This window comes from Lissotriton vulgaris, chromosome 5 (genome assembly GCF_964263255.1).
Source record: "Lissotriton vulgaris chromosome 5, aLisVul1.2, whole genome shotgun sequence".
Taxonomy (NCBI): Eukaryota; Metazoa; Chordata; class Amphibia; order Caudata; family Salamandridae; genus Lissotriton; species Lissotriton vulgaris.
This window is the reverse complement of record NC_141693.1, coordinates 2,028,573,877-2,028,593,361: the sequence shown is the minus strand read 5'-3', so window position 1 is coordinate 2,028,593,361 and position 19,485 is coordinate 2,028,573,877. Positions and strand designations below refer to the sequence as shown.

Genomic DNA, 19,485 nt, shown 5'->3' with positions numbered 1-19,485 from the left:
CCCGGTGAGACCTAAAAAGGCTCTCACCTCAGTCTGGGTCTTGGGGGGTTCCCAAGCCAGAATGGTATCAATCTTCGCCTGTAGGGGCGCCACCTGGCCGCTCCCCACCTGGTGTCCCAAGTACACCACAGATCCCTGCCCTATCTGGCACTTACTGGCCTTGATAGTGAGGCCTGCCTTCTGCAGAGCCTTCAACACTGCGAAGAGGTGTTGCAAGTGTTCCTCCCAAGTGGAGCTGAACACAGCAATGTCATCCAGATATGCTGCGCTGAATTCCTCCAGCCCTGCTAATACCTGGTTGACCAGTCTCTGGAATGTGGCAGGGGCATTTTTCAACCCAAAGGGCATGACACGAAACTGGAAGTGGCCCTCTGGCGTTGAAAATGCTGATCTTTCCTTGGCCCCCTCAGTTAAGGCAATCTGCCAGTAACCTGAAGTCAAATCAAAGGTGCTCAGGTACTGGGCAGCTCCCAACCGATCCACCAGCTCATCAGCTCTGGGGATGGGGTGCGCGTCAGTCTTGGTGACCGCATTGAGCCCACGGTAGTCCACGCAGAAACGGAGTTCTGGGGGGCCACCAGGGGTAGCAGCTTTCTTAGGCACTAAGACCACTGGGCTAGCCCAGGGGCTGCTGGAGGGCTCAATTACCCCTAGCGCTAACATCTTGGAAACCTCTTCTTTGATGCTAGCTCTTACCTTTTCAGCCACCCTGTAAAACTTCTGTTTCACAGGCAGCCTATCTCCAGTGTCCCATCGTGGACGCACCAGTTGGTGACACCTGGGGTCAGGGAGAACAGGGGGGGCGAACTGACCCAAGACTTGGCGACAGTCCTTCTGCTGCTCTGGGGTCAGGGTGGGTGAGAGTATCACACCATCCACGGATCCATCTTGCTCCTTGGCTGCCAGGAGGTCAGGGAAAGGATCACTATCCTCCTCCCCTCCAGCATCTGTAGCCATGAGCATAGTCACGTCTGACCTCTCAAAGTGGGGTTTGAGGCGGTTCACATGCAGCACTCTCAGGGGTTGCCTGGGAGTCTTCAGGTTAACCAAGTAGGTAACCTCGCTCTTGCGCTCCACCACCTCATATGGCCCAGACCACTTGTCACGGAGCGCGCAAGGCTCCACCGGCGGCATCACCCACACTTTCTGACCAGGTTGGAACTCCACAAGAGAGGTGTTCTGATCATACCATCTCTTCATTTCCTCCTGGCTAGCCTCCAGGTTCTCTTGGGCGAGCTTCCTGAAGCGCTTGGTCTGGTTGCGGATGGCCAGCACATAGCTGAACACATCCTGAGGGGTTTTCCCACGGGATTTCTCCCACCCCTCCTTCACCAGAGTGAGAGGCCCTCTGACAGGGTGGCCATACAGCAACTCAAAGGGACTGAACCCTAAGGATTTCTGAGGCACTTCTCTGTATGCAAACAGGCATGGTAACAAGACGTCCCACTTCCGCCTCATGGCCTCCTCTAGGCCCATAATCATGCCCTTCAGGGTGCGGTTGAATCTTTCAACCAACCCATTTCCTTGAGGATGGTAAGGAGTGGTGAACTTATGTCACTCCACACACCTCCCACAGAGACTTCATGTACCTAGAGATGAAGTTTGTACCCCTGTCAGAAACCACCTCTCTGGGGAACCCCACACGGCAAAGATCCCCATTAAGGCACGGCCCACCACAGGGGCTGTGACTGTCCTGAGAGGGACTGCTTCCGGGTACCGGGTGGCATGGTCCACCAAGACCAGGATAAACCTGTTGCCTAGGGCTGTCTTGGGGTCCAGGGGCCCCACGATGTCAATGCCCACCCTCTCAAAAGGGGTGCTCACCACAGGAAAGGGTTGGAGGGGTGCCACGCACTTCCCTCCGCTATTGCCACTGGCCTGACAAGTTTGGCAAGACTTACAAAAGGCAGCGACGTGCTTCTTCATCTGGGGCCAGTAGAAGTGGGTGACAAGCCTGTAATAGGTCTTGTCTTGCCCCAGATGTCCTGCGAGAGGCACGTCATGAGCCAGACCCAGTAGGAAGTTCCTGAAGCGCTTGGGTACTACCAGCACACGGGCTGCACCGGGCTCAGCGAACTTAGGCTCACTATAAAGTAAGTCATCCTCCCAGTAGATCAAATGTTCCTTGGACCCCAGGCCTGCTGCCTGGTCTGCAGCCTGCTGCCGCACACCAATGAGGGAAGGGCACTCCTTTTGAGCTTGGCAGAATTCCTCCCTGGAGGGACCACCCTCTTGCTGCCACTGGGACAACTCAGGCAATTCCCCCAGTTCGGCCACCTGTTCCCCTGTAGGTTCCAGGGCATCCCCCTCAGGTTCTGCTTCCTCCTGGACCGTGGGAACAGTGGGGGCTGGTTTCCCACGCCCTCTACCCCTTCCTCTCTTGGCAGGTCCCTGGGCCATTGTTCCAGGCTCCAGTTCTGCTAGTCCACCCTTACTGGCTGCCATAGCACGCGTGGTCACACAGATCCACGCAGGCAAGCCCAACATTTCCAAGTGAGTCCTGTGCTCCACATCTTTCCATGGAGAGCTCTCCAGGTCATTACCTAATAGACAATCTACAGGCAAGGCATCACTTACAACCACTTCCAATATACCGGAGACTCCTCCCCATTCAAATGGAACACGTGACAACTTGCAGAGGCGCACTGAACTGTCAGCTGCCACCACAGGACGGAGTACATTGGGAATGATCTGCTCTTCAGACACCCATTGACACCTGACAGATGTCACACTGGCCCCTGTGTCTCTCAGAGCTTCTATCTCTTTTCCATTGATGGTCACCTTCTGCCCATATTTTTTAGTGTTTAAGGGCAGCAAGGTTTCCTGGGCCATCTCTTGGTCTCCTAAAGAGACAAGGGTCATCACTGCTAACCCCTCCTCCCCACTAGAAATCAAATCCCCTCCCAAAGCTACACTGGCTAACGCCGGAGTTGGAGCACCAGTGGGTGCTGGAGGTTTCTTTGGACATTTGGGGGCAATGTGCCCCACCTCCCTACATGAATAGCAGGTAGGCGCGGGCCTGTTGTCCTGCTTGCCCTTATGGGGCCAGGCCTTCTTAGACTTGGGGGGTTGAGACACTTTCTCCTGGGAACTATTTTGGGGCCCTTTAGAAGACTCCTTTTGATTACCCGTGTCCCCCCCCCACTCTTCTGCTGGGGACCCTGTCCACCTTTGGCTGGGGTACTTACCACCCCCTTGTGGACCCTTGTGCTAGTCCAGCGGTCCGCCTCCTTAGCAAGCTCTCTGGGATCAGTTAACTTGCTGTCTAAAAGATGCTGGCGCAGCTCTGGAACACATAGACTACTTAAGTGCTCCCAACTAACCAAGTGACACAACCCCACATAATCAGTAACTTTGCTGCCCTTTATCCAACCTTCCAGTGCACGTGTGTACATACTCACACACTCCACCCAAGTACTTGATTCAAGCTTCTTGAAGTTCCTAAACTTCTGGCGGTACTGTTCTGGCGTGAGCCCATACCTGAGGCATAAAGCCTCCTTCATAGCGGGGTAGGATAAAGTACCTGCTGCTTCTAAGGGAGCCAAGACATCCCTCCCAGAGGCCTCAAAGTGCTTACACAAACCTGCCCCCCAACTCTTCTCAGGCACTTCATTCATCTTTAGGGCAAGTTCATACGATCTAAACCACGCATAAATATCCTCACCCCTCTGATAATTCTGCACCAGATCCTTTGGTATGTATACTTTACCCGCCTGTACTGGTTGTGCGCTGCCACCATTAGGACTGGACCCCACCTGTTGGGCTTTAATGTCCAGCTCCCTCATGCTCACCTCATGAGCCAATTGGAGTTTCTTCTCTTCAAAAGCAAGAGCACTCCCCCTCTCCTCCGCCTTCTTTTCACTTTCAAGGCGTAGTCTCCTCTCTTCTGCTTGGGCTTTGAGTTTAAAAAGCTCAATCTCATGGGCCCTAGCTCTCTCATTATCCTCCAGCTCCTCTGGAGAAATAACCATACTGGAGTGGTTGCTGCCAACCTTAGATGCTGACCTCACTGGCAAATCACTGGATACAAAAGCATTCTCCTGTGTGCCTCCCACTTCAGTAGCTTCTTCTGAGACAACATGTTTGGCCTCCCACCAGGCCCTTAGAGCTTTCTGTAGCTCTTCCTTGTTTGCGCTGCCCTTCACTGGGCATCCAAGCTGCTTGCAGAATTGCTTTAGCTGCTCCTTTCTGTAGATGAGCAACTCCTGAATTTCAAATTCCATTTCCGCTACTTCGCTCACAGCTTTCTGAGACATGATGCTTCCTAACCTTTTTTTAAAAAAAAAGGTTTCACCAAAAAGAAAAAATCCTGTGCAACCTGTGCTGCTAAACTAGACTAGTGATGTACAAGAAATCACTGCAGGTCAAGTGCAATTATTAGTTCAAAATCCGCACCGCTGTCCAACAATGTTAGATCTGGGGGTCTCTAGTTGGCAGAGGTAAGTACCTTAGACCAAGTAGGGACCCTTGCTTCTAGTCAGGGTGAAGGAATACACACAGTAGATAACCCCTGCTCCCCCTCTAGGTAGCTTGGCGCGAGCAGGCAGGCTTATCCCCAAGGCAATGTGTGTAATAAATGCACTTAACACAACAGTAATCCCCAATCCACCACAAACTGAGACCACACAGGTAAGTATATTTATAAAAATATATATCTTTATCTAGTTTCAGCAAGGTAAATAAAGCAGTTGCACGATAATCACTTCTTCAAGAATGTAGCACTTAATCTTAATGGTTGCAGTTAAATTGTTAGGAAGTTCTTATATAGATTGTCTCAAGTCTCTTGTGAATCCGCACTAAAATAATGCTTTGCGCTTCTTAGTTCCGCCCTCCAAAACGAGCAGTAAAAAAAACAATGCCGGTGGGTAAATTAGCCAAGACCATCAGCCCCTAAAGCCAGGGGCCCTAAGCGCTGCAAGCGCGCCTCACCGGAATGCTGGGGACTCCTTTGTGCACCTCGCCGATCAGAGCGCACTCGCTCTCAGCCCCGGCCGGTCTCAGCAGCCTCTCCGCCCGCTCTCAGTCCTTCGGGGAGCGGCGGGGAGCGAGCTCGGTGCTCCGAGCAGAGACGGGCAGGCCGGGGGCTGGGGGCACTTCAGGGATTCCCTCGGCGAGGTCGGGTCAGTCTTCCCCGGTCCCGGCGGTGATCGCTCGGCACTTCAGAGGTCCCGATGACGGGGTCCAATCCTGTCGCGGCGTTTGGGACGAGCCCCTGGACACACCCGGGAGTCAGCCAATGGCAGTGCGGCTCCCGGGATAAGTTGGCGATGACGCTTCTCTCCTCGGCCAACCACAGCGCGGCAACAAGGATGACGCCGCGGCGCACCGGCCAATCCCGTCGCGGCGTTAGCAAGGGGGCTCGGCTCCTTCAGCCAATGGGAGCGCGGCGGCTCCGATCTTCGCTGCTGCAGCTCCTGAACACCGAGGCAATTTACAGAGGCTGTTTCTGGCCCCGGGCCGCGTCGGTGATTTGGCGGCAAGAGTCCTTTTGGGGCCGTAGATCGCGGGCAGACTGTTTCTTTACCAGCAGATCAACAGGGGGGATCCTAGACACAGTAAAACACCACGGCCTCTCCTCACCCCCTGAATCTGTGCCGATGAGCACAGCGATCGTTCCACACAGCTGGCAGTTAGGAAACACGCGTTTGGGCAATCCACCACACGATCTCCTCAGCAGTTCTTTGGCAAAGCTTAGGAACCTTTGACCCTGGGTTCCAAACAGGAGGCCAGCTCTTCTCAGGCCCTTGGAGATTCAGTTCAGAAGACACAGCACACAGCAAAGTCTCTGTAGTTTCAAGCAGGCAGGGTCACAGCACACAGCAAAGTCCCCTTCTTCTCCTCAGCTTGCAGTTGAACAGCAGAACAGGTCAGCCCTTAGAGCACACAGCAAGGCAATCTTCCTTCAGTTCTTCAGCAGTCCTTCTTCTAGCAGAGGTTCCTCTTAATTGTAGAATCTGATTTTCTGTTGTCAGGGGTCCTTCTCTTATACCCCCAAAAGTCTTTGAAGTCCTTTGAAGTCTTTGTGCAAGTGGGCCCTGAGCCCGGTCCAAACCAGTTCTGGGTGTTGCTGGGGCTCTGGGGGTTTCCTGGCTTCCTTCTGAATTTAATACAATATATAGATACTCAGACCCATCAAAAGGGCCACAGTCTCGATCAACTTTGGTCATTGAATCTAGCTATTGATTCTATTGATATTAAACCTTGTAGCTGGTCTGATCATTTTACTATCAGTTTCTCATTTTGTGTTGTGAAAGCTCTTCAATTTAAGCTGAAGGCTACCAGTCTGACTCGGAAATGGTCCTCGTTGGACATGTCAGCTTTTTTAAATCTGTTAGAGTCTACTCTGCCAGAGCAGAGCTCAGATGTGGAGACAGCCGATTGTAGGCTTCAAGACTGGCTAAACTCGGCCATTAATGTTTGTGTTCCCCTCACTCGCTTTGATAATTCACGCGGCGCGGATGCGCATAAGTGGTTCACACCGGAGTTGAGGAAACTAAAACTTGAAGTGAGGCAGCAAGAAAGAACATGGCGCTCTAATTATTGTCCTCAAGCAAGGATCGCTTACTGCTCCACTCGCAAAGCCTACCAAAAAACGTTGCACACTCACAAAACTGCTTATTTCTCTTCTAAAATACTTAACGCCACCAACAAGTCGAAGGAAATTTTCAGGATTGTGACTGAGTTGTGCAATGATGAGAGAACTTCTCCCCCGGTTGTCCCTTCACAATTGCTCTGCAACTCGCTGAACGACTATTTTAATGACAAAATAGTGCTGATTAAGGACACTCTATCCAAGCTCCCAGTTTGTGCCCCGATAGACGACACTTTTTTAAACCCTCTTACCTTGCACTCCTTCCCTTTAATCACTCACCAAACCCTTCAAGATTTGCTCACTAGAGTTAAATCAGGATCTCCTCAGGATGCCTGCCCTCCCCAAGTAATGAGAGAAATTGGTCGGGCACTCCCAAGTAGCCTGATTCCACTGCTCAACAACTCCCTCGCGTCAGGGAATGTTCCTAATAGTTTTAAACAGGCCTTATTGATTCCTTTGAAAAAGAAGCCTGGTATTGATTCCTTGGACCTTTCTAATTATAGACCAATATCGTTACTGCCTTACTTATCCAAAATTTTGGAGGCGCATGTAACCAACTGCCTATCAAGCTTTGTGGAAGCCTCTGGGTATTTACAACCCAACCAGGCAGGTTTCCGGCCTGGTCACTCAACTGAGGCAGTGATATTGGCCGTTCAGAATACTTTAAGGTCTAACGCTGACAGAGACTTGCACCAGGCTTTGGTGCTATTGGACCTGTCTGCGGCGTTCGACACGGTTGACTATACCATCTTGGTCAACCGTGTCGAACAGGCCGGTCTTCGGGACTCGGCCTTGGCCTGGCTCAAGTCCTTTATTTCTGGACGTACCCAATCGGTTCGACTAGGTTCCTTCACAGCCCCTAAAAAAATTTCCTTTTGTGGGGTTCCTCAAGGATCCTCCTTGTCCCCTTTATTATTTAATTTGTATATGCGGCCACTGTTATTCTCTCTACGAGAGTTTAAGGTTGACGTATATAATTATGCAGACGACCTGCAGTTGGTCTTTGTGCTAAACTCCCACAATGCTGCCGATGAATTTCGAGCAACCATGTCTTTTATCCAGAGGTGGATGTCTCTAAACCACCTTAAGTTAAATCCGGGAAAAACGGAGCTCATTCTACCTGGGAAGAGTGAGATCAGTTGGAGTCCTAGTTTTTGGCCATCGGACATGGGCTCGCCTCCAAAAAAATCCCGTACAGTAAAAAGTTTGGGAGTGACTCTTAGTGAGGACCTTACCTTGGTGAGTCAAGTCGGAACTGTGGTCTCCTCGGGGTTTTTTCAACTGAGGAAGATCAAGAAGATAGCACATCTTCTTACAGGTCTGGCCTTAATTCAGACAGTCAGTGCTCTAGTCCTGTCCCACATTGATTTCTCAAATGGCCTCTATTTGGGGGCGCCTATTGGTCAACTTAAAAGATTGCAATACTTGCAAAATCAAGCTGCGAGACTTATTTGCAAAGTCCCTAAGTGGGAATCAATCAGACATGGACTAGAGACCTTGCACTGGCTGCCTGTGGAACAGAGAGCCACTTTCAAGGTGGGTTGCATTGTGTTTAAGGCTCTGGAGGGTAAGGGTCCTATGTTCCTTAGATCACTACTGCGCAAATATACACCTTCGCGCAGTTTGAGATCAATCCACAAAGATCTACTTGAGGTCCCCCGTTTCAAAAAGAAACGTCAGGGAGGCAGTAGTTTTCAATTTTTAGCCTCCTCACTGTGGAATTCCCTCCCTTTGACTCTGCGACATAGCAAGGACCTCCTTGCTTTTAGGAAGGCATTTAAAACTTTTCTTTTTTCCCAGGCCTATGGTAAATAGTGATTGTATTTCTTTTATGTACTGTTATGTTTGACTCTCTCACCAGCGCCAAGAAGCCCCTGGGCGTATGCGCGCTTAACAAATAATAAATAACATAACATAACATAACTTCTCTCTCGCAGTATCAGGGACAGAGGTGACAGTCGCCCAGCGGGGGGTGGAGCCAGCATTGTGGTCAGGCAGGCACAGCCCTTTACTATCAGGTGCTATCTCCTCCCACTTCCTTGGCAGCAGATGCAGCCTTTCATCCACGGGCTGGCTCAGATAACCCCCTGGGGGCTCTGCAGACCCTGTCATCCTCAACCCAGACAGTCAATCCACAAACAGTCCCAGGCACACAGAAAGGTTGGACAAGAGAACAGCCACTTTCTAAAAGTACTATTCTCAAACACAGAATTTAAAAACCACCTTTCCTAAAAGATGTGTTATTAAATTCTGAGTTCAGAGATATCACTCACTTATGTCCTATCTTGTTCCTATGGGAAGATAGGCTGGTATCCATTGGGACCAGCCTCCCCATGTTAATCTATGGAGCAAGATAACCTTGCAGTGGTGAGCACACAAAATGGCTGCTGCTCACTACCAGAGCATGTTACCTGCACTAGTACATGCTCTACCATACCCATACACTGCGCCCTGCCCAGGGGGGTACCTTGAACCTTCCAGAGGGGAGACTGATGTGCACAGACAGGGAAGAGTTAGGCCCAGCCAGTGGGGACACTGGCCAGGCGGACATGGCAGTCCACTGACTGCACAGAGGCCCTGCGCTGGCAGGCCTGAGACACCATTTTAGGGCTACTTATGTGGGTGGCGCAATCTGCGCTGCAGGCCCACTAGTAGCATCTGTCATCACCAGCCTTGGCACACCCAGTGCACTTTACTAGGGACTTCATGGTGATACAAATATGCCAATCCGGTATACCCAATCAATATGACAATTTACAGAGGGAGCACTTACAGTCTGGCACTGATCAGCAGTGGCAGAGGGTCCAAAGCATCTACACCAGCAAAAACGAAATCCAGCACAGCATCAAAAATACAGGAGGTCAGAGGCAAAAAGATGGGGGGAAAACCACGCCAAGGGTGTCAGGTCTAACAGGCACACATAAAAGGCCTATCCTCATTAACCCACGTTCACACTGTCTCCTGGGTCCCTTTTTGATGGACTGGAACCTGAGAACCCTCCCCCACACTCTCAGTGAATTGAGACCCTTACCGGTGAGTAGTCGCGCTTAACAAACACCTGATTTGAATTGAACGAGCAGTGCATACTTTACTAGTGGATATCTTAACTGCGCATTCGTGGTGTGTTGTGACAGTTGAGGCACATCCCCACCGGAAGAATCTCATTTCTGAGTAAGAAGGTAAGCCCTCAAGGGGTCCCATGTCTCTGGGATGAGATCTAGGCATCAGAGGCTCTGCATATAAATGGTCAGTTGGTCCTGCCAATAAACTAGATCGTTCTGCCAATCTTTACATTTGGGTGCTCCTCTTCTCCCTCCTCTATAGTCAACTCCAGTAGCAACCTCAGTGCCCCGTACTTTCGGTAGGCTCGTTCTTTCCCTGCTACATGGCCCAGGGGAGCTGTGAGCGGGTTAAGGGTAGTGCTTTGCCCTAGCATGATAGTGAGTGCTGTTTCTGTCTCCTGCCAGTCTGCCTGGACTGGAGGGGGGCTTTCCAATGTTGGAATCTTGTTTCTAGTAATCACTTGTTGCTTGATATTAGTGTGTGTTACTGTGGCGCTAGATCCAACTGCTGCATGTCCTCTGACTGCGCTCAGCCCCAGTTTACACTTGCCTTTTTAAATGTAAAGCAGGTTCAATGCATCCACGTTTATTATTAATGCTCCTGTTGTCCTTCCTGGTTTCAGAAGCAGCAGAACCTCGAGGTGACCAGTCAGCTAGAGAAGGTAAGATGGTCTATCCTGTCTTCTGGGGCTATTGTCGTAGGGAAGGAATGGAAAGTCCGAAAAGGACGGAGGCAGGTTAGAGGGGGCCCAAAGGGAGATCAGGACTGAGTGGACCAGACGAAAAGGGAGCTGTCCATTAGGTTTTTGACTGGGGACATTCAGAGAGATCATAGTAAGCTATAGCAGAGTGGGAGGCTTAGAGGAATCCGTTTAGAGTCGGAGCTGGGGAAGTGAGGGGAGAGTGGAAGAACTTAAGGTAACTTCAGATGAGAAGGGGCTGGCCAGCAGGGTCCTGAAGGGAACAAGTGGGTAGTGGAGGAGGAGAAAAAGGGGTAGCCCCAACCTCTCTAGAGGCAACTCTGCACAGGGACCAAAGGAGAGCTTAGAAAAAGAGACTTAAGGCAGAAAGGGAGCTGTTTCTCTTTAGAGCAGAAGAAAAAGGCTGAATGGAAAACCAAAGATGGCTATAGAGAAGCAGTGAGGAGACTCTGAAGAGAGAGCCCCTGAATGGAAAGAGTCGGGAGTGAAAGAGAAGAAAATTGAACAGGCCACAATCTCTTCATAGCCAGCCCTGCAAAAGGACCAAGGAAGAGGCTAAAGTGAATGTGCCACTCACTTGTTGAAAGCCTTGCTGCCCGGACTAGCGGAGGACTGGGAATCCTGCTCATATTGCTGCTGGGGCTGTAGGACATCACAAGCGCTGTACCGGCTCAACCTCATCCTCTACCGCTGCGGGACTGCGAGGCATCTGAAACAGCTGTAGCCTCTTCCCGCAGCGGCTACGCCCCCTTGCCTGTTGAGGGCTACAAGAGCAGTCTAGGCGCTCCGCGAAGCGGGACGCGTGCGGGACGGAGCACGGGACGGGCGGACAGTCTTAGACAGTCCGAGACAGGCCGTGACTGGACTGGGCCGACCACTTTGCCCCTATCAAGCCCAAGGAATCTACATGCAGTAATATTCTCTTTGCCTAATTTTATTACATTTTATAGAGGACTGTTGTTGCTGTGTTTTCGCCTTTCCTAGTTTACTAGTTTAAGTACTGTTTATTGTGGGCTATAAACTTTCATTATCCTATTGAGTGCTAACTTGTAATTGTGTAGGATGCCGAAAAAAATTAGCTCCAACTACATCCAACACGATGGATAATTACATGGTTCAAGTGGTAACGAAAATCAATAGCGGAAGGCGACAGTCATTAGGACTAAGCCAATCCCCAGTTCTCCCTGCTATGAGTCCATCCCAATCATCTATTGTGGTTGACATATCTTCACAGGCTGCTGGTAGTGACGCTCATGAGTCCAATCTTCAAGATAGTGACAAACATGATCAAAGCGCACTCCCAGCAGTTGACTTAGAAATTGACCCTGAAACCAATCCAGGAAGCGTTGATGATTCCGATCCTGAGACCCATGCCCATGTCATAGAAGATGACCTTTCCTCCGTAGAGCAGGAAACCACGACAGTTAGAACAGTAAAAAGACCCAAGCCAAGCGGGGAGGGTTACGCTCAGGGTTAAGGAGGAAAAGGGCTTCACCACCAAGGAAAACTAAGGATAAGATTATGGATGTTGGGGAGGACAGCATAAAGCATATTATGGATGATGAGCTATTTTCTAGCATAGCAGATATGATTGAGTGTAAAATTAAAGCTATTATTAAACCAATGGTGGCCAAAATTGATAAACTCACTGCTGAGGTGAAAAAATTGGATGGGATTCAGACTAAGGTTAATGAGGAGGTTGGTAATGTATCAACTCTGGTTTCAAATCTGGTAGCTACATCTGGAAAGAATGGTGGGAGTGTGGTAGCTGTACAGAGGAGTTCGACAGCAATTATCCCCCCTGGTCAGGGACCAGTAAATGTAGATACTCACCCAGTAGTAAGAAAGGAGGTTTTGCCAATACCAACCGTACAACCTGTATCTAGTCAGGAAACCGACTCTCCCCAATTTATAGTAGAAGGTTCACCTTTGGTGCTGGTACTGGCAAATGTTCCACCTTTGGTACCTGGGCAGCCAGAAACTCCAACATCTCTCTCTAGTAAGGCGCTGCACTGGCTGTCAGGTAATATGCAGATGGCCCCTTGGGGGAAACAGCCGTTAGCAGGGGAAATTACGTCGGCTAGAAGGACAGCCTGGATAGGGAACAGACCGAAAAAGTTTAAGACTCCGTAGTGGTGAATTTTTCCCATTCGGCTGTGCTCCCCAATGTTTTATCAAACATATTCCCCCCTCAATGCAGGAGTGGCACTATTGTTCCCCTCACCTTAAAGTTTTTTTATGGTGAGCGGCAAAATGTGACGTATCCAAAGACTCCAGGGCCAAGGTGGGACACCATGATGAATAGGTGGGGTGCGGGTGCTCCATTTAATGAATGGGGGATCAGTCTAGGAAATAGGTTTGGGATCTTGTCAGGCCTAAATGACTCCTGGGGGATCTCAATACGGCATGTATTAGATTACCTGAGGCCTGTGGAATAGATGACACTATAGCTCATAGCGATGCCCCTACAAGTGATATTCGCATACCCCGGACCAACGCAATGGGTAATTGTAACATCTCAGCGGATCTGCAAGGGACTAATGGCTCTAACCAACCACAGGATTGTATGGCTGATAATATAGTACAAAACAAAATTGATCTCAGTCAGGAGGCATTAGAGACTAGTCCTTCAGGGGTCTTACTACCCAAAGAAGGCAGGGCTAGCGTTGACCAACAAATCAAAGTTGATCGCATGAATTTTTCTTTATCAACTTTGGTGTCATGGAATGTGGCAGGGTTGAGAAGTAAGGTAACATCTCTGGACTGGTTAGCTTTTTTGGAAGATAAGGATATAATTCTCCTTCAGGAAACTTGGCAGGTAACTCCGGAATTTAAGCCAGGATATTTAAACTTTTACACTTCTGCCGTCTCTAGCTTACGGGGAATACCGAAGGGAGGCTTGCAGACATGGGCTAAGCAAGATAGCAGATACTGTTACTCAGCTGGACTCAAATAGCCCAGATATCTTGCTAATTAAGTTCAAAAGCTCAGACTTCAAGAACCTTCTGGTCTTTAATATTTATTGCAGGGGGCTCCCTGGTGGTAAATCTACCGAAGCAGTTGACCAGTTAGATATTCTCCTCGAGCGATATCGCTCAAAAGGTAATATTATTGTGGCAGGTGATTTTAATTGCTGTTTCGAACCCCTAGACAGTTATGATATGGATCTTACAGTGGAAGAGGACTACATCTGGAAGATCCCCCAGCTGACAATACCACCCATGGGGTAGGGGGATAAAAAGGGGTGAACCTACCAACTATGTCTCACCCAACGCTTGGGTCTCTCACTATGCGTCTCATTAAAAAATGGTCCGAGGCAGCACTACAACTTAAAGTCCTATGTGTAGAGCACGGGTTACGTGTCACTAATGGAAGAATGGGTTCCGACAAACAGGGTGCCTCTACCTTTAACAACGGTACATCCCATAGCCGCATAGATTACATCCTTACAAATAAGGAGAATTGGTCTACAATGGATGATATGCGGATAGAAGAACGGGTAGAGAGTGATCATAACCCATTAATCCTGTCATTCAGGTTATTTGATTTGCTAAAACGTGAGGGTCTGGGTGATTGTGTGGAAATAGCCCTCTCAAATAACCATAGACGAATCAGATGGGCAAGCTGTGTGATGAATGTAGAGGGTATTGATGCTATGAGGGACCTGACCGGTCATGCTATAGTAGAACTAAGGAATAATTCCACTGTGGAGGCAATCGTGTCAAATACAAGTCGGATCCATGACCGCTTTTTTAATCAGTTAAGATCTTTTTTCGTCAAAAAGGTGACCAAAAAAACGAGTAGGCCAGCAAGAAAGGAGGATCAATGGTATGGTAAATCCTGTAGGGATGCATATAGAGCCCTATCAGATGCAGTAAAAACCAAAGACAAAGCTAAGATCAAGACCTCCCGAGTCCCGTATAAGAAAATACAACTTAAGGCAAAAAGTGACTGGGACAATGAATACTGGAGAGAGCTCCTGAGTGCTAGTAAAGAAAGATCTATGTGCTCCTTTTGGGATATGGTCAAATGGGGTAGGGGGATAAAAAGGGGTGAACCTACCAACTATGTCTCACCCAACGCTTGGGTCTCTCACTATGCGTCTCAGTTTGCCGCTGTGGACGAGGTGGGAGAAGAGAGCGAGGCTCTGTTAAAAGCTATAGAGGGCACAAATTACCTTTCCTTTACCAAAGTTGATATCACCAAAATTTTGAACAATATCCCTAAAGCCAGGGCACCAGGCCTGGACTCCGTTCCAGCAGACCTTTTGTGTATACAAAAGGTAGTGGCAAGGCTCTTACTGCAGCGTATTCAGGGCTGGATAGAGGAAAAGGATATTCTGTCGCCCCTACAGGCAGGGTTTCGTGGTCATGCCAGTACCATTGACCACGTTTTTAGATTTGTTTTATTATATTGGCGTGTAGTGTTACTAGGGGGGGGTATGCTTTTTGCTGTTTTCGTTGATCTTAAATCAGCGTGTGATTTGGTGCCCCGCACTAGGTTGTGGGCAGCCTTACAAGAGCAGGGCATCCCACTTGATATTTTGTCACTTTTAATTAGACTGCACGAAAATAATTATGCCCGAGTCCGCTGGAATCAGCAGGGAAGTGTAACTGACAAATTCCCTATTGCTAGGGCGGTTCGTCAAGGGTGCGTACTTGCCCCAACACTCTTCTCACTATACATCAACAGGGTGATCGGCTATTTTGAACAGCAACCAACTGATGCCCCTAAGCTGGATGGCAAGCCCATCCCCCTGTTGATGTTTGCTGACGATACGCTATTAATTTCGAAGACACAGCAGGGCCTCCAAAAGGCTGTTTTAGTTTTTGTAGTTTTTTGCAAAGACCATGGTCTTGTCATTAATACATCAAAGACAAAGTTCATGGTCCTACATAAAAATAAACTCGTCAGAGGGAAGATGGTTATGGATGGGGTTCAATTGGAACAGACCCAAGTATTTAATTATCTGGGCATAACTTTGTCATCCAAATTCGATTGGAAACAGCACACCAACCAGCTGGCCACGAAACACGCACAACTGACAGGAGCACTCACTACGGAATTTTATTTATCTCACACTAGGCCAATTACCCCGGTTCTAAAGATTTATGACGCTAAAGTTGGAGCAGCAGTTCTCTATGGGGCGGAACTGTGGGGGCTCAGTAACTTGAAAAGGTTGACGGGTGCGAAAAACAAATTTTTGCGTAACATCACTGGCCTACCGGCCTCTACTCCATTTACCGGCCTCTACTCCATTGATCCCTCTCCATTACGACCTAGGGTCACATAGCCTCGAGGATATGGCCAGATATAGATCAGTTGCCTACTGGAGGAGATTATGGGTTACTCCAGAACTCTCCCAGTATGCGCGGGCCTTCCTCGAGGTAAGAGACCTCGATAAGGCTCACAAAATAGTATGGTTGAGGGAGGTAAAGGCTATTTACAAGGCTATGGGATTATCTCCATTGTGGGATGACCCAGTAGGGAATCTGTCCTGGAACATGCTTGAGGCAAAGAGATTTGGCCGCAGTATTGAACCATCTCTTACTGCAGATTTTCTAGAACGAAAGCATTCTCCGGCCTTAGAGGCTTATTGGGATTGGATTACCATCCCAGGGGACGGAAGAAATATCATCAGCTCAGGGTGGGGACACTACCACTAGACGCTTTTACCGCAAAATGGCGAGGGGGACAAGGATTGGCTTGTCCCTTTGGTCCTGAACAGCGAGACGTCATTGGGCATGTTCTTTTTGCCTGTCCTGAATACAAGGCGCCAAGGAGATCTTGGTTAAAACCTATTTGTCTCCATTTAGGTCTCAAAACGGGTTGTGAGGCAGTCAGGATTTTATGTACTGACATCTCCCAAGCCGTAGTTATAGCCTTAGCTAAATTTCTTCATTGGATGTGGATAATTCGGGACCGTAAAATGAGCCTACAGTAATTTTGGCCTAATGATACTAGAAACTGTAAAATGTATATAGTGAGTACTGTTCCTTGTGTTGAATTTCTGGAAAAATTTTAAAATATGTATGTCTTCTTTTAATTCAATTTATTTGATTGTAATCCATGGATTTTATGATTGGTGGTTGGCCAATATTAATATTAATATTAATAATTGTAAATTGTAAATTGAGAGACGAAGTGACGAATTGTGGATTATACTAGCTGCCAAGGATTATACTAGTTGTCAAGGAAGGGTAATCTTAAACTTTTTTCTTCTTTTTTAAACTGTAAAAAATTTTTTTTGAAAATGTATAAGGTTGTAAATGTCTTTTATGATTAAAAAAAATCGAAATAAATACTTTTTTTTTTTTTTTTGAATGAGCGAGCTGCTAAAGTGTAGTGGGTAAGAAGAGAGAATAATGAAGCGAGAGCAGATTTGTGGGCACAGACCAGGAGAAGGAGGCTGAAAGGGGCAGGCCTTCTTGGAAGTTAAATTGGTAGGGGCATAAGCGGTGCTCTTTCTCCCCTCCCTCTATGCTAAGGCTCTTTCTTTACACCTTCCTCGATCACCCTCAGCTTTCCACTCACTCCTCTCTCAGTTCTCTAAATGACTATTTCTTCTCTTCCCTTGTTGCTCACATTCTCCACTGCTCACATGCCCCCTTAACTCCCACCACTCCCTCACCTCATCTAACCCTCTCCAACAGCACCTTCCTTGCTTCACACCTCCACTTAATGCTTACTCCTCCTCTCATCTGCTCTGTTCTGTCTTCCATTTCCTTTTCCCCACCCTGCTCCCTTCACCTGCCACTCCTGCAAATTTACCAGCATCAAGACCCATACCACATCCACTAACCCCAAAAACAGCTCCGACTCTAACCACCTGAAGTGCATCCTGCTAAACACCCGCTCGGTCCACAGACACGCCTCTGAGCTCTGGGATCTACTGGACACTACATCACCGGACGTCGCCTTCCTTACTGAAACATGGATGAACGCATCATCAACACCCGACATCGCCATAGCCATCCCGGACAACTACAATATCATCCGAAAAGACCGCACCGTCCAAACAGGAGGTGGCATCGCCATCGTCCACAAGAACACCATCAAAATCACGACCAGCTCCGACGATATCCTTACAACCGCTGAACACCTCCACTTCCAGATCCACACCAACCCTAGGACCACACTCAGAGGCACCCTCATCTACAGGCCTCCAGGAACCCGTTAACAATTCAGCGAAGACATCACTGACTTAATCAATCCACATGCCCTCGCCTCCGAGAACAACATCATACTAGGAGACCTCCACTTCCACCTGGAAAAGAAAAACGATAGCAACACCACCACCCTTCTTGACAACCTGGCCAATCTCGGCCTCAAACAACTTGTTGACACCCCCACCCACTACGCCGGGCACACGCTCGCCCGAATCTTCACCTCCAGCAAACACATCTCCTTTGATCACACCACAGCTCTCCATTGGACGGACCACAGTTGTGTTCACTTCAGCTACAAAACCACCTCGACCCACAACCCCCCACAACCTATTCCCCGAAGAAAATGGAACAAAATCACCACAGACCAACTCCTCACATCGCTCAACCAAAACCCACCTGCCCTCTCATCAGACCCAAACCAAGCTGCCATCAAATTCAAACAATGGATCACTCGCAGTGCTGACGAATTAGCACCCTTGAAAAACCATCACACCAAACAAGACAGCAAAAAGGCCCCCTGGTTCAACGACGACCTTAAGAAATCCAAGAAGCTATGCCGTACTCTCGAGAAAACATGGAGAAAAAACCCAACCACCGACAACATGACCACCTTCAAGGCAGCCACCCGCAAACACCACCAGCTGATTCGATCCACCAAGAAATCAGCACTCAAGAATCGACTCGACAACAACGCCCATAACAGCAAGGAACTATTCAACATCGTCAAAGAATTCACCAACCCCACCGCAGCCTCAAACGACATCACTCCCTCCCAAGACCTCTGTGATTCGTTATCCTCCTTCTTCTACAACAAAATTGCCGACATACATAACAGCTTCGAAAACAGTTCCAACGAATAATCCTCTCCACCCCCCTCAGAACCTAAACCTCCCTCTAACAACCTCAGCGCCTAGAACTCAATCACCACTGAAGACACCATCCGCCTAATGAATTCCATCCACTCTGGCTCACCAACCGACCCATGTCCCCACCATATCTTCAACAAAGCAGACTCCATCATCGCACCCCATCTCCGTGATGTCGTCAACTGCTCCTTCAACTCTGCTACCTTCCCAGAAAGCTGGAAACATGCCGAAGTCAGCGCCCTCCTGAAGAAACCCACAGCAGACTCCTCTGAACTTAAAAACTACCGCCCCATATCCCTCCTCCCATTCCCAGCCAAAGTCATTGAGAAAGCCGTCAATAACCAACTCGCCGCCTTCCTCAAATCCAACAACTCCCTCGATCCCTCACAGTCCGGCTTTCGAGCCAAACACAACACCGAAACCGCCCTCATCGCAGCAACAGACGACATCCAAACACTACTGGACAACGGAGAAACAGTGGCCCTCATTCTACTCGACCTCTCCGCCGCCTTCGACACTGTCTGTCACAGCACCCTCACACAACGCCTCAGCAACATTGGCATAAAAGGAAAAGCCTTGGACTGGATCATCTCGTTCCTAGCTGGGAGAACTCAGAGAGTCCGACTTTCCCCATTCAAATCAGAGGCCACCGAAGTCATCTGCGGTGTACCACAAGGATCATCACTCAGTCCCACCCTCTTGCGCGTCAACACAACCGTAACATCATCTCCTACGCTGACGACACCCAGCTGATCCTTTCCCTCACCAAAGACCCCAACACCGCCAAAACCAATCTTCACGAAGGCATGAAAGAAGTAGCCGTACGGATGAAAAACAGCCGCCTAAAACTTCACTCAGACAAAACGGAAGTGCTCATCCTAGGATCATCCCCCTCTGCCTGGGATGACTCATGGTGGCCTTCGGATCTGGGCTCAGCACCCATACCCACAGACCACGCACATAACCTTGGCTTCATCCTAGACTCCTCACTCTCGATGTCCAAACAAGTCAACGCCGTCTCATCCTCCTGCTTCAACGTACTACGTATGCTCAAAAAAATCTTCCATTGGATCCCCGCCGAGACAAAGACTGTCA

The 19,485-nt window shown here is 49.0% G+C and overlaps 1 protein-coding gene across 10 annotated transcripts in view; it reads left to right on the top strand.

Moving 5' to 3' along the window:
- GOLGA2 (golgin A2) overlaps positions 1-19,485 on the top strand; it is a 375,277-nt gene that overhangs the window by 120,023 nt on the left and 235,769 nt on the right. For all 10 annotated transcript variants that reach the window (XM_086924918.1, XM_086924916.1, XM_086924923.1 and 7 more), the window contains one exon: positions 10,278-10,316. In XM_086924918.1, coding sequence (XP_086781044.1) covers positions 10,278-10,316 — 39 coding nt within the window. The remainder of the gene's footprint in view (positions 1-10,277; positions 10,317-19,485) is intronic.